The following is a 26584-nucleotide window of genomic DNA, read 5'->3' as shown; positions in this document are numbered from 1 at the left end:
TTCAACTGCATCTGAATTGTTTTGTTTAAAATTCATTGTGGTAATGTCTATAACCAAAATTAGAAAAATATTGTCTCTGTCCAAATATATATGGACGTAACTGTACTTCATGAATTGTTTCTTTTTTCCCATCAAATAATGTATAACACTTTTTGGAAAATTATTCTTGTTCCTTCCTGTGGCAAGACAAGCTATTTTTAAGTCCAAAGATTTTAGGTATAAAATTTTTATGCTGCAGTATATAATGAAAATATCATTTTCCTAGGAAGCCCATCCATGAACTGAGCTTCATGACAGGTCTCAATGGTAGCCACAGGGACCTTCACTAAACCTGCCTGCCATGTCAACCCATTTGCATCTCGTGGGCGAGATTGACTGTATGTAGGGGGTTAAGCAGCAACCTGAGCTTACTCAGATCGCTGCGGTTAGAGGCAAGTGCCAGCTGTAGAACTCAGCCAGTGCCCATAGTGTTAAGAAGGACTTAAAATTTGCACTACGTGTCAATTTCTGTTGCAGATTTTTCTGCCTTTAGCTTTTATGGTAATTTAATACACGTTATGGATTTTTCATCTACAATTCAAATGTGAACATACAGTTGTGCTCAAAAGTTTACATACACAATTTTTGCTTTCTTGTCCTTTTTTCAGAGAATATGAATGATAACATTAAACCGTTGTCATGTTGGAATGTCCAAGTACGTCCCATGCACAGCTTCTGGGCTGATGATTGCAAATTTGCCTCAAGTGTTTGCTGATAACATGCTGCATTCATCTTTCCTTCAACTTTGACCAAGTTTCCTGTGCCTTTGTAGCTCACACATCCGCAAAACATCAGCGATCCACCTCCGTGCTTTACTGTAGGAATGGTGTTTCTTTCATTATAGGCTTTGTTGACCTCTCTCCACATGTAATGTTTATGGTTGTGGCCAAAAAGTTAAAATTTTGGTCTCATCACTCCAATTTACCTTGTTCCAGAGGTTTTGAGGCTTGTCTCTGTGCTGTTTTGCGTATTGTAGGTGAGATACTTTGGGCATTTGCGCAGTAATGGCTTTCTTCTGGCGACTCGACTAAACCATGCAGCCCATTTTTCTTTAAGTGCCTCCTTATTGTGCATCTTGAAACAGCCACACCACTAGTTTCTAGAGAGTCCAGTATTTCAGCTGATGTTATTTGTGGGTATTTCTTTGCATCCCAAACAATTTTCCTGACACTTGTCACAGGTGAGGATGTTACCTTTAGTAGCCATTCAAACCCCTTTGTATAAAATTCTGTGCATGTTATCAGGCCAAAATCACCAGGGTATGTAAACTTTTGATTAGGGTCATTTGGATGTTTTGAGTTGTCATTATGATTTAAAAAGAGAAAAGTTTGACAATAAATGGCTTCACCCAACCACTAACCATGAGTGGAGAAAAATATTTGGTGTTATCATTCATATTCTCTGAAAAAAAGGCCATGAAAGCAAAAATTCTGCAGGGGTATAAACTTTTGAGCACAATGGTATCCTAAAGGATTTCCATTTCAATTTTGTTTAACTTCCATTTAAGCATTCTCATTATTACAGGGAGTGTAGCAGAGCAGACAATGTTTGTACATTCCTAAACAGGTCTTGGGATATTAGGAAATACAGTGGGGCAAAAAAGTATTTAGTCAGTCAGCAATAGTGCAAGTTCCACCACTTAAAAAGATGAGAGGCGTCTGTAATTTACATCATAGGTAGACCTCAACTATGTGAGACAAACTGAGAAAAAAAAATCCAGAAAATCACATTATCTGTTTTTTTTAACATTTTATTTGCATATTATGGTGGAAAATAAGTATTTGGTCAGAAACAAACAATCAAGATTTCTGGCTCTCACAGACCTGTAACTTCTTCTTTAAGAGTCTCCTCTTTCCTCCACTTATTACCTGTAGTAATGGCACCTGTTTAAACTTGTTATCAGTATAAAAAGACACCTGTGCACACCATCAAACAGTCTGACTCCAAACTCCACTATGGTGAAGACCAAAGAGCTGTCAAAGGACACCAGAAACAAAATTGTAGCCCTGCACCAGGCTGGGAAGACTGAATCTGCAATAGCCAACCAGCTTGGAGTGAAGAAATCAACAGTGGGAGCAATAATTAGAAAATGGAAGACATACAAGACCACTGATAATCTCCCTCGATCTGGGGCTCCACGCAAAATCCCACCCCGTGGGGTCAGAATGATCACAAGAACGGTGAGCAAAAATCCCAGAACCACGCGGGGGGACCTAGTGAATGAACTGCAGAGAGCTGGGACCAATGTAACAAGGCCTACCATAAGTAACACACTACGCCACCATGGACTCAGATCCTGCAGTGCCAGACGTGTCCCACTGCTTAAGCCAGTACATGTCCGGGCCCGTCTGAAGTTTGCTAGAGAGCATTTGGATGATCCAGAGGAGTTTTGGGAGAATGTCCTATGGTCTGATGAAACCAAACTGGAACTGTTTGGTAGAAACACAACTTGTCGTGTTTGGAGGAAAAAGAATACTGAGTTGCATCCATCAAACACCATACCTACTGTAAAGCATGGTGGTGGAAACATCATGCATTGGGGCTGTTTCTCTGCAAAGGGGCCAGGACGACTGATCCGGGTACATGAAAGAATGAATGGGGCCATGTATCGTGAGATTTTGAGTGCAAACCTCCTTCCATCAGCAAGGGCATTGAAGATGAAACGTGGCTGGGTCTTTCAACATGACAATGATCCAAAGCACACCGCCAGGGCAACGAAGGAGTGGCTTTGTAAGAAGCATTTCAAGGTCCTGGAGTGGCCTAGCCAGTCTCCAGATCTCAACCCTATAGAAAACCTTTGGAGGGAGTTGAAAGTCCGTGTTGCCAAGCGAAAAGCCAAAAACATCATTGCTCTAGAGGAGATCTGCATGGAGGAATGGGCCAACATACCAACAACAGTGTGTGGCAACCTTGTGAAGACTTACAGAAAACGTTTGACCTCTGTCATTGCCAACAAAGGATATATTACAAAGTATTGAGATGAAATTTTGTTTCTGACCAAATACTTATTTTCCACCATAATATGCAAATAAAATGTTAAAAAAACAGACAATGTGATTTTCTGGATTTTTTTTTCTCAGTTTGTCTCCCATAGTTGAGGTCTACCTATGATGTAAATTACAGACGCCTCTCATCTTTTTAAGTGGTGGAACTTGCACTATTGCTGACTGACTAAATACTTTTTTGCCCCACTGTATGTACTATTTTGTCAGGTGAGGTCTCATTCCCATCTTGCATATTGACTTTATGTAAGGCCAAAGACCAGGCAATAAGGGGATCCAAGTGGGAGAAACAGATGTCCTTCTATGGGTCCCCACTGGCTTTAAACTTCCTTTCCCAGGGTAAACACTATAAACTGCAATATGTACTCAAGTGACTATGTAATAAGTCTCTGTCATAAGAGACAAATGGATGGACTCATGTCACACGAACATTTACTTGGCTTTTTTCTGGATGTTAAATTCCCTTTGTTGCAAGAGAAGAAATCTTGCAAACACAGCACAATAGGCAACTACAACTCATACAATACTTCCATATCATTGCACACTTATTATATCATTATGTTTCCAGGTCACAATACATAAAGATGAGTAGTCTATTGTCAGACAAATATGGGATGTGGGAATCATCCAAGAGTCCTCAAGAATATTTGCTTTTTCCCAACAAATACTGTAGAACACATTTTTGGAAATGTATTCTTGCTCCTTCCAGCAGCAGGACAAGCATTTTTTAATAAGGTGGCCTTTAGCACAGTAGATGTAGGACCCATGAGCATTCATTTCATATGCTTCTTTCACCACTTTTATCCATGGGCTGGGACTTCTATTGCAGGATAATGTTTTATATAACAGTGGATGCGTCCTTCTGTCTGAAGCCGGGATGGGCAGCGCCTATGCAGGGTGCCGCCAGCGTCAGTGCATGTGAATATTGCGCTACGGAACTATTTTATTGAAGATACTGTGTTTGCGAATTTTCAGACACTGTGTCTTCAACAAAATGTCACCGGATATCGAGTTATGCACATGCATTGACTCCAGCACCATTTTGTTGAAGAATTGTACTACAACATCAACATAGCAATGGGCACGGCCATTATCCCTATGGCTGGCGCGTGCATACTGCTATGTTGACCGCACAGTGTGATGCTGGAGACAGCGCATGCGCATACCACACTACAGTGCCGTTTTCTTGAAGACACTGTATGCGAATTCGCAGACAGTATTTTCAACAAAATGGCGCCGGATATCGTGGGATGCGCATGCGTTCACTCCGGCACCATTTTATTGAAGAGTTGTACTACAAAGTCAGTGACACGTATCGGCCATTGCCATTATCCCTCTGGCCGATGCGTGGGCACTGCTATGTTGAAGTTGTAGTACAATATTTCAATAAAATGGCACCAGAGTCAGTACGTGGGCATACCGCCATATCCAGCGCCATTTTATTGAAGACACCGCATAAATGTACCAATAAAAATGCTTGCAATCTGGGTATAGAATTCGTTTAATAGCTAGTAACATATATAACCCTCTTCATGAGCATTTTTTGTGTGTGTGTGCTTTTGTTTTTTCTTCTCCTTCTTCCAAGAGTCATTGCTTTTTTCCCATGAAAATAGCCATATGAGTGTATTATTTTTTGCAGAACAAGTTGTAGTTTTGAATGATATTGTTCATTTTACCAAAAAATGTCCGGGAAAACAGAAAAAAAAAAATCCCAAGTGGGGCAAAATAGTTAAAAAAAAGCAATTCCAACATTGTTTTTTGGGTTCAGGTTTGACGGTGTTCATTGCGCTTTAAAAATGACCTGGCATTACATTTTTTTTACAAATTTGACAAAAATTTTTATGAAAAACAAATTGGCTTGTATTGCCGTTTTCTTAATTCCATAACTGTTTTGATTTTCAATCGATGAACAAACCCCCCCCCCCCAAAAAAAAAAATGAGCATATACTCTATAGGAAGTAAGTCAGTAAATGGTAATAGTGAATGTAAATATCATAGGGTACTTACCGTAGTTAATGCTATTTTGATTTAAAAAAAAGCATAAAAGCCATGCCATCGCGACAAGGTGTACCCATCAGGACAGTCCGAACCCGTCTCTAGTATTAAAACCTTACTATGTGGGTGGGTGTCTCATTCAGGTCCTGCACTGATCGGCCCTTATTCACATTGACGATGATTGACACATGGTAATGTTTTAATAACAGAGACAGGTTAGGACCGTCCCAATGGGTACACCTTGTCGTAGTGGGATGGCTTTTATGCTTTTTTGGTCAAACCGAGTTAACCAAGCCCCCTATGTTATTTACTTGTACCATTACCCTTTACCGATTTACTTACTGCAGGTTATATGCTCATTTTTGTTTTTTTTTGGTCTTGTCTATGAAATGGCCATAGTGTGAACGTACTCTTACATTCTGCATGTATACCAGCTTATAGTCCAGCTCAGTTTTTTTTTCCATCGATGAAGTAGTCTAAGGGCTTTTTTGCATGGTGAGCCGATGTTTTTATTGCTACCATTTTGGGACAAATATGCCGATTTTATGCCTTTTAGTTGCATTTTTCAGGGAGTTGTTATGAAAAATTTCAATTCTGTCATTTTCTTATTATACTTTTTACAGCACTGGACCCATCATCAGGCCCACCGGCTGCCATTACAAACCATCAACACTCAACAATTGTGTGGCAGGGAGGTGATCAGAGCCAGAGTGCACCATTTAAATGCCACTGTCAACAATTGACAATGACATTTAAATAGGTAAACAGTAGCGATCGGAGCTAGCTCCTGTCGCTGTTGTTACAAGAAGTGTGAAAGTGCGTGACACCAGCCAGTACCTGTCAAATATTGTGCTAAACTCCTGACCCTGCTCCATATATTTGAGATTAAAAAAACGACCTACCACTAACTACTAGAGTAAAAATGTAGTTAGGACTGTGACATTTACTGTTGGTAGGGATTCAGTTGTATCTGGCCTCAGTAGGGAAGAACGTAACATAGGTTTGAAAGCAGTAAAGCATTATGAATCTGATGAACAAACAAAATACCAGAAATATACCGTATACCCATATACAAGGCCACTCGCTACTTTATCAACAATCATGGAGAAAATCGAGTCTACATAGCCAATAAAATCAACTAAAAATTTATTAACAAAAAATAAATAAATAACACCAATACATAATAAATAAACCAAATATATAAAGTAGTATAATATATGGGTTTATAGAATCAACAGGCGATTGAATCCACAGGTGTGAAAAAATGAGGCCGAGAAAGGATCAGGACTTATCCATATGTGGGGTATAATCAGCGGAACAAATATATCAACATGGACTGCAGCATATCGTGTCCATACAACTACATGTGCTCATACTATTTGTCATGACCTATAGTGCAATCATCCTCTATGCTGTCCCCTACATCAATGTAAAACAAAAAGGTAAATCACAAATAATTATCCATAGTGTTGGAGTCCTGCCTTTACCTCGGTCACGTACCCCAACGCGCGTTTCGCGTTCAAAATCCCACTTCCTCAGGGGGGTACGTGTCGGGGTACGTGGCCGAGGTAAAGGCAGGACTCCAACACTATGGATAATTATTTGTGATTTACCTTTTTGTTTTACATTGATGTAGGGGACAGCATAGAGGATGATTGGCTATGTAGACTCGATTTTCTCCGTGATTGATGAATCTGATGAAGTAGACAATTTTTAAGCAAGTGGGAGTGCTCATTTTGCATTCAGCTTTGGCCTCTTACATGCCGGGGCGGGGTATTCTTGAAAATCAACAGTATGAACCAGCGGCATGGTTGCACTGCTGGTCTGAACTGTGCACTCTTCCAGGCAGCTTCGCCTCTGCAATGTGATCAGAGCACAAGAGCTCTATAGTTGGTCAGATCCACTTGGCTTGAGGGCAGCACTAGCACAGAAAGACTGTCTCCTCTGCGAGACTGCAGCAGTGGTCACAACTCAAGGCAATTAGATGGAAACCAAAATTTGGGCTAAATTGTAAATTTGTTTGTTTTTACAAGCACATTGCAACTTTACCTATTTAGGCTACATTCATAAATTGTAGCCATGATGCATTTTTTTCTCGCCAAAAAAAAAAATCACGGTTTCACCATGATCGTTGCGAGAAAAAGACAACACCTATCGCGGCGTGTAACCATGGTCTTAACAAGGTGAGACAACCCTGTTAAACCAACCCTATGATGACACTGACACGTGAATGTTCACTACACGCTGATTAAAATATTTACTTTTAAGCATTTTTCCCAGTAGGAGGAATGCCAATTATAATTGCCTGCCATAAGTGTCTAGCCGTGGTGCTTCCGTAGACAGCAATGGAAGCATTACTAATATTTTATATGCATGATTGCTTAGCCGTTAAATAAAGTTTATTTCAACAGTCGCTATATTGTATTAATAGGATACCTGCAATGGTTAAAAAAACGGGTATACATTCAACCTCAGTAGCTTTGCTTAATTATTCAACATTTAGTTTGGCATCTGTTGCTGGCAGGAGGCGCATGGTTGCTGTACGCGCAGCTCTCTGTTCATGCCACTTTCTCAGAAGGGTGGAGGTTCCATGAACTACTGACTGCAAACTCTACTTGACCCTGGATAACTCTTCACCTTTATGCAACTGTGTAAACTTCAGATTACCAGCTGACGAATGCAGCAAATGTTCTAGCATCTAATTTTTTACACTGTAAAATTTATATGAAATTTACACAAAATCTGGAAATCTTGTTCCTTAACTCAAAATCTTACATATTTAAAGTGAATCTGTCTGCAGGATTTCACTCCCAAACTACTTACATCGGCATGTAGCTCTTTCAAAGACAAGTCTAGCAATACATTTGCATGGCCAGTTCGTTCCTCCGTTGCTGAGAAATTAGGGTTTGAATAGATATGCAAATGAGACTGAAGAGCTATGGTAGATCTGAAGCTTCTGTCACTCCAGCTCTATTTCTTGCCCAGTGCCGCCTCCTTCTACTTGACTGACGGCTCCTTTGCCTGCAGTCACACAGCAAATAGGATGTCCGTGAAGCAGGAGGTGGTGGTGCTTGGCAGGGAATAGAGCTGGAGTTACCTAGGCTTCAGATCTACCATAGCCCTTCAGCTTCATTGCGTATCCATTCAAATCTTGATTTCTCAGTAACAGAAGAGTGTTTCTGGCCACGTAAAGGTATTAATGGACTTGTCTTTGAAAAAGTTACATGCACATATAGATAGTTTGAGGGTCAAATTCTGATGACAGATTCCCTTTAACAAAGAAAAGTTAAAGCTTCTTTTTGCCGGTTTCCTACATAACATGATAAAGAACTATTAGCAGATGGATCTATGTGACCATAAAATCCCACTGCTAGACATTATAGGATTGAGATGAGTTTTTATGAATGCGAAGGTTGGGAAGGAAAATGAGGGACATAGCAGATTAACATAGAAAGAGCCATCTAGTTTAACCTATTCATTGGCAGAATATAATTAGGGAAATCTGGGCTACTGACGAGAATCCAGGTCTCAGGGGTGAAAGGGTTTAGCCCAATATAATCAGTATTGGCTCCCTTAGGCCAGCTTATCAAAGCAAAGAGCGGCACATGGCTTCCTAGAGTGTCGCTATCTGCTATATATAATATCCCACATATTGAATACCATCTTGCTTCATTTATACTTTTAATATTGGGAGAATGTACAGTGGTTAAAAATATATTAATAGGTCCATTAAAGTGCATTTGTATTCAGTAGCTCAGCGTGGTGACCTTCTGGGCAGCAGAGCACATCAGTGTAGCAAATTCTGAAAAAAACAAGTCAAAAAACCCACACAGATCTTCAATAAGTTAACACCTATATAGTTTTCATAAGAGAACTCTTAAGGGTACCGTCTCACAGTGGCACTTTTGTCGCTACGACGGTACGATCCGTGACGTTCCAGCGATATCCATACGATATCGCTGTGTCTGACACGCAGCAGCGATCAGGGACCCCGCTGAGAATCGTACATCGTAGCAGATCGTTTGGAACTTTCTTTCGTCGCTGGATCTCCCGCTGTCATCGCTGGATCGGTGTGTGTGACACCGATCCAGCGATGCATTCGCTTGTAACCAGGGTAAACATCGGGTTACTAAGCACAGGGCCGCGATTAGTAACCCGATGTTTATCCTGGTTACCATCGTAAATGTAAAAAAAAAAAAAACAGTACATACTCACATTCCGGTGTCCGTCAGGTCCCTTGCCGTCTGCTTCCCGCACTGACTGACTGCCGGCCGTAAAGTGAAAGCAGAGCACAGCGCGCTGTGCTGTGCTTTCACTTTACAGCCGGCAGTCAGTCAGTGCGGGAAGCAGACGGCAAGGGACAGACACCGGAATGTAAGTATGTAGTGTTTGTTTTTATTACGCTGGTAACCAGGGTAAACATCGGGTTACTAAGCGCGGCCCTGCGCTTAGTAACTTGATGTTTACCCTGGTTACCCGGGGACCTCGGCATCGTTGGTCGCTGGAGAGCTGTCTGTGGGACAGCTCTCCAGCGACCACACAACGACTTACCAACGATCACGGCCAGGTCGTATTGCTGGTCGTGATCGTTGGTAAATCGTATAGTGTAACGGTACCCTAAGTCTTATGATTAGGACTGTGCGCAAGCAATTCACAAAGGGCTTGCCACAAGAGAGGAGACCAGACACAGGGGCTATTGTATCATGGCTTTTAATGTACAATTTGTTTTATCTAGGAAAATTTAGATTAAGGAACTGACCTAGATTTTATATTTGACATAGATTTGGTCACAGATTGAGGAGGGCTCAGACCAATATATTTATTCTATTTCTGCTCAATGAAGGCACATATAGAAGTGTGGGACCTGTCTCCAGGTTAATTATCCAATTTAAAAGCCTTTGACAGGAAGGTCTTGCATCACACTAGTTCTCGTATAATCAGGAAGCACAGTAGGTAGATTAAGAATGTTTGCTAACAATATTTCCAAATGTAATATACTTATAACTCTAGTCCTTTTAAAGAGGACCTATAAGTTATGAGAAAAACATAAAAAGTGACAGTAGATGAATTAATATGACCTTTTTTAAATAAACGTCAGAAGTAAATAAAATGATTTCCCTCAGTATTACGGGGACTCATGGTGAATTAATTAACCAATGCACCCCAAAAAGCAGCTAAAACACAAAAACTGTTTCTACTAAAAGGGTTAATCTGCATGAAGAGGACATCACTGCTTCTAAAGGTCAGTATGAAAGTGGAGGGCAGAGCTACTTATAAAAGGTAAATCTGAGTTTCGCACTACATATTACCCACATCAAACTATGCACACACAATCTATGCATACGAAACATCAAACTATCCATATCAAACTGAAAAGAAGGCTAACAGGACTCATCTCCATTGCAGTTTCTAGCGACCTCTTGCTGCTTCAAAATACAGAGAAATCCAATTTATATCTCTTTCTATAAAACTATAGTACATCCAACATTAAAGGGAAACTGTCAGCAGTAATGGGCACAGTAACCTACACACAGCGTCAAGTCGGCGCCGTTATACTGACTAACATGATACCTTGGTTGATGAAATCAGTCTTATGGTTGTTCTTTAATCTTTATTTTCAATTTGTAGTTAATGAGATTCTCTTTCCCTAAGGCGAGGTTGTTGTATGTGGTGCTCTGATTAGATATTCATAATGCAGACTGCTGACAGGTCACTGCTCCCTCACTGACCTGCCCCCTAGTTTGCATAATGAATATGGTCTATTTGTGTGCCAATAATGCATTTTATTCAGCTAGAGAAAAAAAAATCTACTTGAAAATGGCGCCCGCCGCGCCTGCGCAGTAGCAGCTCTCGGCTATCTCCGAGCTGCTACTGCGCAGGCTGCGTCATCTTGGAGCAGGAATATTTTTTTCTCTTCTCCAGTAAGATGGCGCTGGCAGCGCATGCACAGTAGCAGCTATTGGATCACAGCTAGACACTGATAGCAGCTACTGCGCAGGTGCCATTTTCAAATTGATTTTTTTTCTCTAGCTGAATAACCTGAATAAGTATGTATTATTGGCATACAAAACATGCGATTTTGCTGCAGAGCAGGAGCCACGGCTGGCACCTGCCTGTAGAAGGGTTTTTTTGTCTCTTTCTTCAGTATGTTAGATATTTATTATGCAAACTAGGGGCCAGTCTGTGAGGGATCAATGACCTATCAGCAGTCTGCATTATGAATACCTAATCAGAGCACCACATGCAGACCCGCCCACAGGCCGCCCCAGAGCACGAGCATATCATTAACTCAAAACTGAAAGTAAAGATTAAACAACAACCACAAGACAGATTTCATCAATCAGGGTATCATTGCAATCAGTATAACGGTGCCGACCTGACACTGTGTGTAGGATACTGTGCACAATCCTGCTGACAGGTTCCCTTTAAGGCGGACAGCAGTCTAGGTCTCCCATGTGTTTACATGTTGCAAATTCCTATTCTCCCCCTACACAGTGGTATCTTCCAGCTCAGAAGCAGGAAATGTCACACAGCTGTCAAAATAGTAAAAACAGCAAAAAGCCCCAACTTGAAAAAAACTTCAGTGTTCTTTTTTTTTTTTTTTTTTTTTTTTTTTTAAGGGCCAAAGCTATTACTACTAAATGAGTCAGGATTTGCTTTTTACATTTAAGAAAGCTTGATGGAGCCTCCAATGTAAATGTGAATACAGCCTAAGAGTCACTTTCCTTTTTAACATAGCCAGCCAACAAGAACACAGAATTAAACCATTAGAGGGCAAAGGGCCCATCCAATGTGTTAAGATACTTCAACAATAACATACCTGTTATAACATGGCCTAAAAGTCTTGTAGAAGACAATTTCACCTGGGATCTGAGTTTGGGTCACTTGGTACTACTGACTCACAAATCAGCTATTAGAACTTAGTGATTATGTGTCCTGTGTGTTTGAAGACAACCACAAAGATTACACTAAAATTAAAAGTGGACATGTACGTCTTCTGTAAAAATGGGGGTGGGAACAAAGGAAACCCAATCTCACTCCTACCAGCAATGTTAATGATGGATATTTCCAGTATTTCCATTTTTCCACGGGTGGTCATATGTGTAACCTATACAGTGGTATGTGGACCCAATAGATATGGGGGTCTAATAACACCTTAAATTCAGCTTTCTACTGTCTATCAGGTTGATAATAAAGACTGAGCAACCCATTCTCACTGCTTACAATAACTGGTGGGATGTTTTATGAGTTATTAAGAGGACCTTATTAGTGGTAACTAAACATGCTCAAATAAGGTGTTATCCGAGTTATGCACATGTGCTAACCGAGTGTCTTTGGCGTGCTCGAATAATATGTCCGAGTCCCCGTTGCTTCATGTCTGACCCATGGATCCGCTACAGCTGATCTTTTTACATTATATGCGTTTTTAACAGATTCAAGAGGTGAGTTTAATCTGAGTGTAAGCTTACTGTAGTTCTCAGATAAGACCTTATTTGCGCTGATCTCTCCTACAGCTTGTTGGTTATTTTTCCACCATATAGCATCCTTTACAGCCTCTATTCAATGTACAGAATATATCTGTAACTTTTCCCAGCAAATATATTATCCGAAAAAAAAAAACCCTGATGTCAATAGGCCCTTACTCTGATACCTCATATGTAAGAACCCTCTAACCCCAACACAAACAACCCACATGAAGACCCAGGATATGCCAAATACTGCATATTTCACATATTTCCATACTAAGGTCAATTCCTCCTTGTCAAGATACACAAGTAGTAGAATGGCAGGAAATCTGACTCTTTGTGCATAATTTCTGTGTAATCCTCCCTGTTAATAAGTTAGGGCTAGATGCTGCCATGTTCCACCATTGCCTATGCCACAGAGAACCAAGAAGAGTCAACGGGCCAACAGAAAATTGACACATCAACAATGCAGAGTGACTAGTCCTTGTTAACTCGACAAGGAAAATATTGTCCTTGGGATTATATGTTCTTTCTGTGATTCAGCTGCAAACAGTGAATTTACTTCCGTATCTGACTCCTCTACTTCATAACAGGAGAATGCAAGTATTCATATAAATCTACTGCATGCAACAACCATCATAGGTAGAATATGTCACATAAGAGGCAAACCACCCACCATTGACATGGCACTGGTATATTCTGTTGCCCTTCACCAGAGAATGTATTCCCACCTATCCCCATGTCTTTAGGGATCACAATTTGATGGAAATCGATTACAGATCTGGCTGCTGGTCCTGCTCCTACCAATCTGTGACCATCGGACAGGAAATCTGAGAACCGTCTCCTACCATCTACAGCTCTTCTGTTAATTAGCCAGCCTGGCGTGGCATCATCGTTGTAGCGCCATACACATGTGACGTTGTGCCAGGCTGGTAGTAAAGCAGCCTAAATGAGCATGCAATGACAGCAGGGTAGGAGGTGACCTGACCAAATTTATTATCACCCATTGTCCTAAATCTTTTATATGGGATGAGCTGCGGACCAAGCAGTATTAACATGGGAAATACAGACAATACAATCCAGCAATTCCTGCCTTGTCTCCATTTATTTGACTACGTTCTGTCTCGTACTGCAATGAAGACTAAATAAATGAAGGTAGGCCATCTATACCCTCCGAACCACAGATCAGAGGACCGATCGACTATCTTATGGGGTTAGCACTGTAGCTTTGCAGTTATGGGGTCCTGGGTTCAAATTACGCCAAGGATAACATCTGTAAAGAGTTTGTATGTTCTCCCCATGTTTGCGATGGTTTCCTCCGGATTCTCCGGGTTTCAACCCCACACTCCAAAGACATAGTGATAGGGAATGTAGATTGTAAGCCCAAATGGGGACAGTGATGATAACGTCTGTAAAGCGCTGTGGAACTAATGGCGCCATATAAGCAAGTAAAATAAATAAATGACATTTGGGTGTGCAAAGTCTCCCCAAACAGATGTTGCCAGGCAGAGGATCAGTCAGGGTTTTGGTTCTATGCAGTTATCCATGTGTTCGCATGTGTATTGGTCTGTACAGAGTGCTGCTGCTTTCCTCCATTTTGCAAGTTATGTATTCATTGCAGTAGACATCTGTTACCACTATATGAAGGTGCTGGTAAGGTTTTTTGTTCTATGTTGCAAATCAATGCCTGATTTTCTTCTCAGGGAAGACAAATCTCTGGCAGATTGTGTCTGGCAGAAGATTATTTCTATTTAATAATTGAGAGCATATGCACACTCCGATGAATAGAGCATGCATGTGAAAGGGGAGGTAGGGATAAAGAGTTGGCAGCTAGACGAGCTATTGAAAGTTTATGGCTAGTTTATGTAAGGGCTCACCATGTGACGTGGATCCGCTAAGGCCTCTTTCACACTTCCGTCTTTCAGCTCCCGTCGAGATACGTCGATTTTTGAGAATGCAGGATCCTGCATTTTCCCATAGACTTGTATTAGCGACGGATGGCCATCCGTTTCATCCGTCGTGCACTGGATCCTGCGTAAAAAACGGTCTGTCGGGCAGAGAAAACGTTCAGAGGAACGTCTTTTCTGCACGTCGGAAAATCGGTCAGCGACGTATCCTGCGCTGCCCGTCACTGGCTACAATGGAAGCCTATGGACGCAGGATCTGTCGCTGACTGTGAAAAGCAGGAATCTAGCGACGGGTCCCGCCTTTTCAAACTGAGCATGCGTGGAAGAATTTCCCATCAGGGAAATTCTCTCTCTCTTGCTCTCTTTCCACTATTGATGCTGCCTATGCAGCATCAATAGTAACACGATATAATGTGAAAAATAATAAAAAAAAATAAAAAAATTGCAATATTCTCACTTACCGATGTCCCGTGCAGCGTCACCGATGCTCCCGGCAGCTAACGTTCCTAGTAATACATTGCGAAATCTCGCGAGATGTCAGAAATCAGATGGAAATCAGACTTTTATTTTTCACGTATGAGATCTCTAACTAGGGTCTGATACACAACGATGTCTTTTATACCCACACTAATAGGTGTGATTCTGGAGTCAGACTTGTCCAAAAATGTACCCTGAAAAAGGAGCGTCTCTAACACCGACATGGGGGGTGTCAACAATTCATTTATACATTTCCATAAGATGTAACATGGGAACAGTACAACACTTAGTTGTAAGGAAAGATTATCCAGAATTGGTATTTAAAGACAATAAATTATATTGTATACTGTATTGTACAAAGTAAAAATACAGTGACATTGTCTAAACATGGGGGCCAAAAATAGCCAGTGTTGTAATAGGGGCAATAGAGCCCGAACAATACCCCAATGTAACAGGGCAAATAGAGAGACAGACTGCAATATATAGCATAAACAAACAAACAAAGCACCTAAAGCAGTTTTTTAGTCCAAAATATCAAAAATAGTTTATTAATAAAACAAATCGACAAACAGGTATAATAAGAGCAGAAGGGAGTTATACACACAGTGTAGCACAGTAGCCCAAACGGAGCAGCTGACGGTACGTGGGGTGAATTATATATATCATCTATATCATATCATATGGGGAAATTCCACATTATAAGGCTGGCCCAAAGCCACAAAGGGGTGAGCAGTGGACGCTGCGGTGGTTGGTGGACTGATTACGGGTAAGATCGGGGGACTTTTCCTTTCCCTATGTGGTGTCTTTAAACATTATGTATAGTACGATTTGACAATCTACCATGGGAATGCGGCTCTGTTACTGTTTCAGCCCTTTGTGGCTTTGGGCCAGCCTTATAATGTGGAATTTCCCCATATGATATGATATAGATGATATATATAATTTGTTTTATTAATAAACTATTTTTGATATTTTGGACTAAAAAACTGCTTTAGGTGCTTTGTTTGTTTGTTTATGTATACTGTATTGTGCCTGACACCGGGACTGAAGGTGCATGGCTTTTTTGTGGTGTTCATCAGTTATACACTATACATCAGGCTCAGCACTAGGTATAACAGTGTTTCCTGATGTTGTCTTTCAGTCGTTTTTTTAGTTCCTTCTTTCATTTAAAGTGATTTTTCCAAAACTGTGCAGTTTGTAAAAAAAACAAAACAATAAGCCATACACACCCTCCTCAGGTACTGTGCTGAGCGTCCACCTCTGTTCCTAGTTTCCGTTGTTATCTGCAGTGCTGATGTCATGTGGACAGCGCTGCAGCCAATCAAAGAGCACAGCTGCTCATGCCGCCTACTATTGCAGCTACCAAGCTCATTCATTGGCTACAGACAATAACATACACCAGAGGCAGTGGAGGAGACTTAAGGTACCTTCACACAGAGCAACTTTCCAACGATCACGACCAGCGATACGACCTGGCCGTGATCGTTGGTAAGTCGTTGTGTGGTCGCTGGAGAGCTGTCACACAGACAGCTCTCCAGCGACCAACGATGCCGAAGTCCCCGGGTAACCAGGGTAAACATCGGGTTACTAAGTGCAGGGCCGCGCGTAGTAACCAGATGTTTACCCTGGTTACCATTGTAAATGTAAAAAAAAACACTACATACTCACATTCCGGTGTCTGTCACGTCCCCCGCCGTCAGCTTCCCTGCACTGACTGTGTCAGTGCCGGCCGTAAAGCACAGCACAGCGGTGATGTCACCGCTGTGCTTTACGGCCGGCGCTCACAGTCAATGCGGGAAGCTGACGGCGGGGGACGTGACAGACACCGGAATGTAAGTATGTACTGTTCATTTTTTTTTTACTTTTACAATGGTAACCAGGGTAAACATCGGGTTACTAAGCGCGGCCCTGCGCTTAGTAACCCGATGTTTACCCTGGTTACAAGTGAACACATCGCTGGATCGGCGTCACACACGCCGATCCAGCGATGACAGCGGGTGATCCAGCAACGAAATAAAGTTCTGGCCTCTAGCTCCGACCAGCGATGTCACAGCAGGATCCTGATCGCTGCTGCGTGTCAAACACAAAGAGATCGCTATCCAGGACGTTGCAATGTCACGGATCGCTATCGTTCTCGTTCAAAAGTTGCTCAGTGTGAAGGTACCTTTAGAGCTGGACCCAGGAAGTATAAGTAAAGCTCAGTTTGGTTTTAGCTTCAGCTGTGGGATAGTTTTTTTCTCTCCAAAATTGGAAAACCCCTTTTAGGTCTCGTAGTATTTTGCTAATGCTCCAGGTCAAATTCTTATGATCCTAACACCTATAGGAGGGATGCACCCCTGACCCATAGTCCCATTTCCATTCATGACTTTCTGCCTGTAATTTTCACATTTCATTCTAATAGCCATCTGAGTTATTTGTCAGTGTGTTATCTACCATCTCTTCCAGCCGTTCAGTGGAATGCTACCAGCAGTGAATAATAACACGCGGGGGTCATGTTAAGAATAACTTGTCAATGATGGGACACATACAGCACATAACTGTTGTGTTTTCATGAGGGAAAGGAAGAAACAATTCTCAAGTCAAGGCAAAATTGATCCCTAAAGGCAAAAAACCCAATTAAAAAATCAAAAGAAAAAAAATAAAATAAATTTTGCAAAGGTGAGTTATAAGCAGATTATTATCTGGTTATAGAAACATATAACAGTACAAAGAACAACGGAGTACACAGTAAAAGAGATGAGAAACATGGAGGGCATGCCCATAACACCTAAAACAATGCACCCCTTAGTGGCTCTGGGTCACACATTAACACTTACTCCTTGGCGGTAAGAACCATTCCTATTTATTGTACACGTCAACATGGTCAAGTGCCTATATCAAGTGCCCCAATGGATCTCTTCTTCTTGAAGGGGATATTTCAGCTTTGCATTGATTGACACAGGTAGTGGGTATTCATGCATAATCCAATAGTAAATTATTATGTTAATAAACTGTATCAAATAAAATAACCTTTCTATGGTACCTTATTAACCGGAAAAGCGTTCTTCACATTGAAATAGAATCCAAAATAAACCATATTGAAGACTCCGTGGCGACTCAACGTGGCAGATAGTCCTTTGTTTAGACCTCGCAATCCTAGCCCTTCAGTTTGGATCACGTGACGAGCCTGTGCAAAGGTGGATGGTTGCTGGAAGATAATATGGGAGGGGTTACACTATAAGATGATGTAAGAGGTCATATCCTGAAAAATACTGTAGGACTATGGTGGAACCTAGAAGATGCTGGCCATTATGTTGTTACACCGGGGTTAGAAAAGTAACATGGACAAGAAGTGTCCTGTGGGCATTAAAGGGTTATTCCCAACTGTAGAAGTAATCACCAATCCATGGGATAGGTCATGACTTGCTGACCGCTGGAGGTCTGATAGCTGGACTCCCACCGAACCCAATAAGGGGGCTCTGAAATGTCTGGTATGAATGGAGCAGTGGCCCAACATGCGCATCGCTGATTCATTCATTATCTATGGGAATGACAGTACAGCACTCAACTTTTACCAGCAGTCCCATGGAAGATAAATTAAATAGAGCGGTGGCTGTATACCTCTGCTCCATTCAGATGGGTCATTTCAGAGCCCCTTTCTGCTGAGAAAGGGGCTCTAAAATCCTGATTGGTGGCAGTACCATTGGTTAAATAGGTGCAAACTTCTACAGATGGGAATAACTCTTTAAAGTACAGTAAATGCCTATCGTTGACCACCTAAAAAGGTCTAAAATTCTGTGCTGAACACTGAAGGTGAACCTGTTACATTATGATAACATGATACAATTTCAGAGAATTATAGGGGTAGTATGAGATTAGGTTTATGGTCAATCCTAATCCCCACATAGTGGAACACACACTGACTAGCACTTGCTTTGTTGATTTTGTTATGCAGGACGTAAAGCCTTTTCCTCCCTGACATGTGAAGGACAGAAGAAGACTAAAGATCTCACAGACTGACTGATAAAGGAATGTAGGACAGTGCAATCAGGACTGTCACTCAAGAGGGAAAGATGAAGATAAATTTAGAGTTGAAAAGTAAAAACAATGGAAAATAGAGGATGAGACTTTCTCATTTCAAAAGGTCACATCTCCTACTGTCAACTGACCGTACCCGTGCCCCCTAGGTATTGTATATAATATCTAGTAAAAGGGGCAACAGGCTGAAAGAGGTTGGCCATGCATAACATTTGTCACCTATCCACAGAGGGACCACTAGAGTGGGGTCCCATGTTCCCTGTGAGTGGAGCAGTATCAGGACTAGCACCTACCACTATATTCATGACGTTATTATGATCATTGGTGGCCCCAAAGGTGAGATCCGAAGTGATCAAACATTTTTCACCTAACATGTGAGAAATAATAAATGGTGGGGGTCCGACACCCCCAATGATCAGCTGTTATGAGCTGCAGATGCAAACAGTATGTGGCAGCAGAACACCACAGCACCGTACAGGGTTTAGTGGCCACTATCAGGTTGCAGATTGCCACCTATTAGAACAGTAGTTGATTTGTAGTACCCAGCAGTGGCCACTAAACAGTGTGTGGAGCTATGGTGCTCTGGTCAGTCATACTGTTTACATTCATCCGCTGCCACAGCTGATCGATGGGGGTGCCAGGTTTTGGACCACCACAAATTGGATATTAAGGATGGGCTAGCAATATCATTGTACTGAGAACTGAGAAACCCCTTTAAGTTACAACAATAATATGTGGTAATATAACTGTCCATACTGGAAGGGGCTCCCAAACACATTGCAGCTGCTCAGGGTTGATTCTTCACACTTATACAGTGCTAATTTACCACTACGTACTATGGTATAGTAATCATATTGAACACTATGTGGGGGTCATATGTGAGGTGCACTGTCTCATGTCAGGCCCCAGGTAAAGAAATCAGACAGTAAGCTACTAATTAAGATAAAGATACTGGTGCTGGGCAGGAAAACAACCTGGGGAGGCTCTGGAAGTGCTATGTCACTATGTCACACCCAGAGCACTTAATTCCTCATTTGCATAGGGATTAAAATGCCAATCTCTCGGAAATGCAGCAACAGATAGAAGATATGAAGGGGCTGATGGATTTAGATGTCAAGTCCATATTTGCAGTTTGATCTTATTGACAGATTCCCATTAAGAAAAAAAAATGTACTCACAGTTGTCCATATTCCTTAAAGGGGTTATAAGGACTATTGTTATTGTTTTTACTATGCGCCTAAGAACCAACAGGCTAGTAGTTGCTATCTACCTGCCTGTTGTGTCTGGCATCAATCTCTGCTTGTACAGAGTGATTATAGACTGCTCCTGCAGGTGATTCAGTAGTTTCCAGTGATGTCACTTCGACAGAGCAGCAGCTTCTCTTCCGCTCTGCTCTGTTGACGGGGTGTGACTGCCGACATAATACTGACTGATAGCCCACTCTCCACAGTTAGGCAGTGGGGAGCCATCTGTCAATCAGCATGACAATGACAGTCATGCCCTGTTGACAGAGCAGCCTGGAAGAAGAGATGCTCTGTTGGACGTGGAGTAGATTAATCACTCTGAGCTGGCGCCCGGTAGAACAGGCAGGTATATGCCTCTGTGAGCAACTACATGCCTTTAAGTTTTTGGGCCCATAGTAAAAAAATAATAATCCTGTACAACCTCTTTAACTTTGGGATTGTTATTGTTTTATTTTTTTACAAGCCAGTCGTACAAACTAAACTAGACACATCAAGAACAGCATTTGAGCTTTAAACTTTCAGGACACTTACCTGGGCATATGCATTGCGGTTAGCCTGTAGACTAACTTTTACAACTTCAAAAGGGTTAACTACCACGGCTTCTGTTAATCCAGATCCAAGTCCAGCAACTGCAAAAACCTGCGGAGAAGGCAAAAACGAACCAGTGTAATATAGAGGAAGCATAAGTGTTATGGCTTTTACGGTGAGGATGTCAGCAATATAGACCATATTTATAGAATGGTGATGTCATCACATGACCTTTTTCAGAATGACTGCCTGTAAGAATGTATCATTACAGACAGAAGCGTGAGGCTATAAGGTAGGAGGACTCACCCATGCAGGAGGCAAAGACAATGGAGCCAGCAGCTTTTTGTATTGTTCAAAGGTAAAGAACTGAAAAGAAGTAAAAATCATTGGTCACTCCACTGTGAAATCCTCGCCCATTGATTTCAATAAGAACATGTAATGCCTTATTCGCCCTGTAGGGGTGCTAGCTTTCTCCAGAGATTACAATTGATCGCCCATGATTAGAACCTTTCTAACCAAAAGATAATCTGAGTGTACTACTAACTTTAATGGGTTATTATCCCCCAAAAATGCACTAAATGTATGATTGCTGGAGAATCCAAAGCTAGGGCCCTTAAAGATCACTAGAATAGACCACCGGAGCCCCCATCCTGAAGGATTTTGGATAGAGCAGTAGAAACATATGCTCACTTCTTGTGATTGGAGAATACAGTGCTGGGCTGTTTGTCATTCCCGCTGACATTGGAAGGAGCATATACAGTACAGGGCACATAACTACAGTTTTATCCAATTTCCTGCAAATTGGGCTTGGGTCCAAGTGATATGAGGGGGTCCTAGCAGTTGGGGCCCAAGCAATTTTACATCCATTCTATGGCTAAATTAAAGGGAACCTGTCACCCCGAAAATCGCGGGTGAGGTAATCCCACGGGCATCAGGGGCTTATCTGCAGCATTCTGTAATGCTGTAGATAAGCCCCCGATGTTACCTGAAAAAGGAGAAAAAGACGTTATATTATACTCACCCAGGGGCGGTCCCGCTGCTGGTCAGGTCGGATGGGCGTCTCCGGTCCGCTGCGGCGCCTCCTATCTTCTTTCCATGACGTCCTCTTCTGATCTTCAGCCACGGCTCCGGCGCAGGCGTACTTTGCTCTGCCCTCTTGAGGGCAGAGGATAGTACTGCAGTGCGCAGGCGCCGGAAAGGTCAGAGGCCCGGCGCCTGCGCACTGCAGTACTTTGTCTGCCCTCAACAGGGCAGAGCAAAGTACGCCTGCGCCGGAGCCGTGGCTGAAGATCAGAAGAGGACGTCATGGAAAGAAGATAGGAGGCGCCGCAGCGGACCGGAGACGCCCATCCGACCTGACCAGCAGCGGGACCGCCCCTGGGTAAGTATAATATAACGTCTTTTTCTCCTTTTTCAGGATACATCGGGGGCTTATCTACAGCATTACAGAATGCTGTAGATAAGCCCCTGATGCCGGTGGCCTTACCTCACCCGCGATTTTCGGGGTGACAGGTTCCCTTTAAATATGTTTTTCCATGAGATAACCCTTTTAAGACAAAAAGAAGCTATAAATCCATGTACAGCAAGCTCCCCCTAGAGGCAGCTGCAGGCAGTCGGAATTTTTTACTTTGCCATTGTTCGGGATAGTGGATATCTTTATTATAAAAAACATAGCCCTGACCCTTATACAGAGCTGTAATGAAATAAATCAGCACAGGGAAAGCTATTAATCAGGAAATGCAAATAATTACAGCTTATTAATTTCACTAATACATTTCCTGCTAACTAAATACAGAGGGCATATTTCTTTTACTACAGAGAGAAAGAGCAAGCACTCAGGAAATGTCAAGTTGGCTCCGTGTTTGAGTTTGCTGTTAAAGGTTGTTTTGGTTTGCAATAATTATGTGTGATGAGTGATGTGCGGTCACGTGGGCATGCTAGTGCTGAGATATTCATACAAGAGAATATTCGAGATGTCAGTATGTAAACATTGTGCACTTAAACCCCATACAGTACTGAGATTTCTTCTAAAAGAAGCAATGTAGAGGTCAACCTCGGCCTGAACCGGCGTTGGAAGGAAAAGCGGGCCTCTGACTAAAGTGTTGTTTCATTGCAATCAGACTAGTGATGAGCGGATGTGCTGGGATAAGGTGTTATCTGAGCATGCTTGGGTGCTAATCGAGTGACTTCACAGTGACCAAAAAATATGTTCTGATCCCCACGGCTGTACGTTAACATTTGACAGCCAAAACAGATGTAGGGATGGATGCCTGTTTGTTAGACAATCCCTGCATATGGTGCGGCTGTCCATCAGCTGAGACATGTGGGCACGGGGACGTGAATATATTTTTCGAGCACGGTGAAGACACTCAGTAATCACATGAGCATGCTCCGATAACACCTTATCCCAGAACGTTCGCTCATCACTAAATCAGACTCCTACAGATAATGAAAGTGTTCAGTGATCAATAGCTAAAAATCCTCACAACCGACACGGACTACTATGAACTATTATAGCATGACTTGGTATTTTTCCACCATCGGGGGTTGTCCACATTTGGGAACATTAAGTACTGTATATACAGGCAGATCAAGATTTGGGCAATGGAATAATATTCTAAAAATTTAGTTCAATAACCCATGGAATGGTTAGATAATGTAAACATTAAAGGGATCTGGAAATATCCTTGGGCACTTTCTAACAATTGTCAAGTCAATTATTAAAAGTTACTGGAAATCCACAAAAACTCCCTCTTTGGGTAGATGGGTGGAAGTGTCTAACAATATTATGAAAAAGGAAAACATGATTGCAGACTCGCCTCAAAGCTTTTCATCTCCAATGGCCATGTCGGATATTATTCAGCAATCTGGTTGTCAGAAAATAATACTTAAAACAGAATGTCGTGGTAGATGTGGTCTCCTCTGAAGTGCTGGTTCAATAAGTTGTCTGTTTTTTTTGTGTCCCCCCCACACCTCCTTTTCCTTCCAATTCTTTCTCTTTATACCCTCCTTTCTTCTCTAGCACATACACAATTATTTGGTTCATGTAAGAGCTTATATTAATACCTTATCAAGCTGATTATACTCACATTCTAATGTTTAACAATAACAACGTTGACAACTTTTTTATTGTTATTATCGAACGTAATTAGAATCTTCTGTTTTCATATCAATGTTGTTAAAACCTAATAAAAACATTTAAAGTAAAAAAAGGGATCCTGACAGGCGATATATGATGTCCTATTTACGGGCAGCATATATCAGACACTGGCTGTGATTTCCTCGCACAGGAGACTAGTCGGATAGGTGGGACGAGACCCATAAATCACAAGCCACCAGGGTCCCACCTGTCTGACTTATCTCCCAAGTGGATCAGTTCCCGGTGTCTTTTAAAGAATGTTTTTCCCTGAAACACTGCAGCATTTCAGAGTCAAACATGCCTGCCTGAAATCACTAGATTGTGTTGACCAAGTTTACGCCATCTATTAGTTGACTTACTTTGTGCCAGAAATGCCCACCAAACCAATGGGGCGTTTTGTTGTTGCATGTTAGTCCTCTCCACTACTCAAGTGAAAACACAGCCTTTTTCAGAAAAGGTGGAGAAAGTGTTTAGCTGTATCAGTTGTCAGGTTCTCTTTAAAGCGAACCTGACAGGTCCCTCATGCCCCCAAACCACCAGCATATGTTTATTCTTATGTTAACACCCTGCCTAACAAGCCTTTTTTTACAGTATAGGCGATTCCAATGGATGGCAAAAAAAGAAGGTTTAAAATCCATTCCCAATATGCTAATTAGTTTCAGACTAGTCGAGGGGGCATTGGTTTCCCCAGGCTGGTAGCCCAGTAATAATGTTACAGCTCCTCTCTGGGATTGATAGCCTAATTTACCAGAGCCATTGTTACCTCCAGCTCTCCGCAAGACTCAGGCAAGGTAAGTGTAAGCTCTTCCCCCTCCAACGCCCCCTCGACTAGTCAAAAACTAATTATCATATTGGGGAAATTGATTTGAACCTTTTTTTAATCACTTATATTGTACAAAGGGCTTGTTAGGCAGGATGTTAACATACGAATAAGCACATTCTGGCGATTTCGGCGGCATGGGGAACCTGTCAAATTCTCATTAATGCAGATCTTGTAAAAATTTTAGCAAGAAATAAGAACATTTTATGCGGGTTAAACCAGAATTTAGAAAACAAACATAAAAAAGGAAAGTAAAAAAAAAACATTCTGCTATAAGTTCACAGCTTTAGTTTTTTGCAAATATGATGGCAAATATGATGACAAATATGATGGTTTAGAATTATGACATTAAATATGAAAAGAGTTATATTTACAGCATGGGAACCGTATTACGTTTCTGTATGGAACAGCCAGAAAATAACCATACGTATGAGCACTAAGAGAGGATATTTTTGATACATGTGCAAAAAAAAAATAACCTCACATTTCTCACTTTGTAAATACAGCTGCTGTGAAGAGCAAACATGCTTTACAGCACAAAGCGCTGATTGAAAAATGAAGAAGGGAACACTGAACTGAATCAATAAAACCACTGTTACTTAAAGGTGCTTTTCCTTCTAGGGGACTTATGTGGAACCCATATCTATCTAGGAACAGCAGGATTTCAACCACCAATCTATTTATATGTGCATGTAGCTCTTTCAATGACAAGGCCAGCAATACCTTTACATGGCCAGTTCGTTCTTCTGTTACCGAGAAATAAGTGTTTGAATAGATATAGAAGCTGAAGAGCTATGGTAGATCTGAAGCCTCTGTCACTCCAGCTCTGTTCCCCGCTCAGCGCCGCCTCCTCCTGCTTGATGACAGCCTCTCTGCTGTGTGACATCATGTAATGGCTTCGTCAGTCAAGCAGGAGGCGATGAGACTAAGCAGGGAATAGAGCTGAAGTGACAGCCACATTTATGAATCAATGCAAAAGGTTATTTCTGGCCATGTAAAGGTATCGATGGACTTGTCTTTGAAAGAGCTACATGTACAGTGGGGCAAAAAAGTATTTAGTCAGTCAGCAATAGTGCAAGTTCCACCACTTAAAAAGATGAGAGGCGTCTGTAATTTACATCATAGGTAGACCTCAACTATGGGAGACAAACTGAGAAAAAAAAATCCAGAAAATCACATTGTCTGTTTTTTTAACAATATATTTGCATATTATGGTGGAAAATAAGTATTTGGTCAGAAACAAACAATCAAGATTTCTGGCTCTCACAGACCTGTAACTTCTTATTTAAGAGTCTCCTCTTTCCTCCACTCATTACCTGTAGTAATGGCACCTGTTTAAACTTGTTATCAGTATAAAAAGACACCTGTGCACACCCTCAAACAGTCTGACTCCAAACTCCACTATGGTGAAGACCAAAGAGCTGTCAAAGGACACCAGAAACAAAACTGTAGCCCTGCACCAGGCTGGGAAGACTGAATCTGCAATAGCCAACCAGCTTGGAGTGAAGAAATCAACAGTGGGAGCAATAATTAGAAAATGGAAGACATACAAGACCACTGATAATCTCCCTCGATCTGGGGCTCCACGCAAAATCCCACCCCGTGGGGTCAGAATGATCACAAGAATGGTGAGCAAAAATCCCAGAACCACGCGGGGGGACCTAGTGAATGAACTGCAGAGAGCTGGGACCAATGTAACAAGGCCTACCATAAGTAACACACTACGCCACCATGGACTCAGATCCTGCAGTGCCAGACGTGTCCCACTGCTTAAGCCAGTACATGTCCGGGCCCGTCTGAAGTTTGCTAGAGAGCATTTGGATGATCCAGAGGAGTTTTGGGAGAATGTCCTATGGTCTGATGAAACCAAACTGGAATTGTTTGGTAGAAACACAACTTGTCGTGTTTGGAGGAAAAAGAATACTGAGTTGCATCCATCAAACACCATAC

The 26584-nt window shown here is 41.8% G+C and overlaps 1 protein-coding gene across 1 annotated transcript in view; it reads right to left on the bottom strand.

Annotated features, from left to right (window-relative positions):
* SLC25A21 (solute carrier family 25 member 21) overlaps positions 1-26584 on the bottom strand; it is a 592393-nt gene that overhangs the window by 69721 nt on the left and 496088 nt on the right. The window contains exons 6-8 of the mRNA XM_069731960.1: positions 20982-21041; positions 20679-20786; positions 17909-18073 (exon numbers count right to left, since the gene is read on the bottom strand). Coding sequence (XP_069588061.1) covers positions 17909-18073; positions 20679-20786; positions 20982-21041 — 333 coding nt within the window. The remainder of the gene's footprint in view (positions 1-17908; positions 18074-20678; positions 20787-20981; positions 21042-26584) is intronic.

This window comes from Ranitomeya imitator, chromosome 1 (assembly GCF_032444005.1).
Source record: "Ranitomeya imitator isolate aRanImi1 chromosome 1, aRanImi1.pri, whole genome shotgun sequence".
Taxonomy (NCBI): Eukaryota; Metazoa; Chordata; class Amphibia; order Anura; family Dendrobatidae; genus Ranitomeya; species Ranitomeya imitator.
This window is presented reverse-complemented; position numbering and strand designations above follow the sequence as displayed.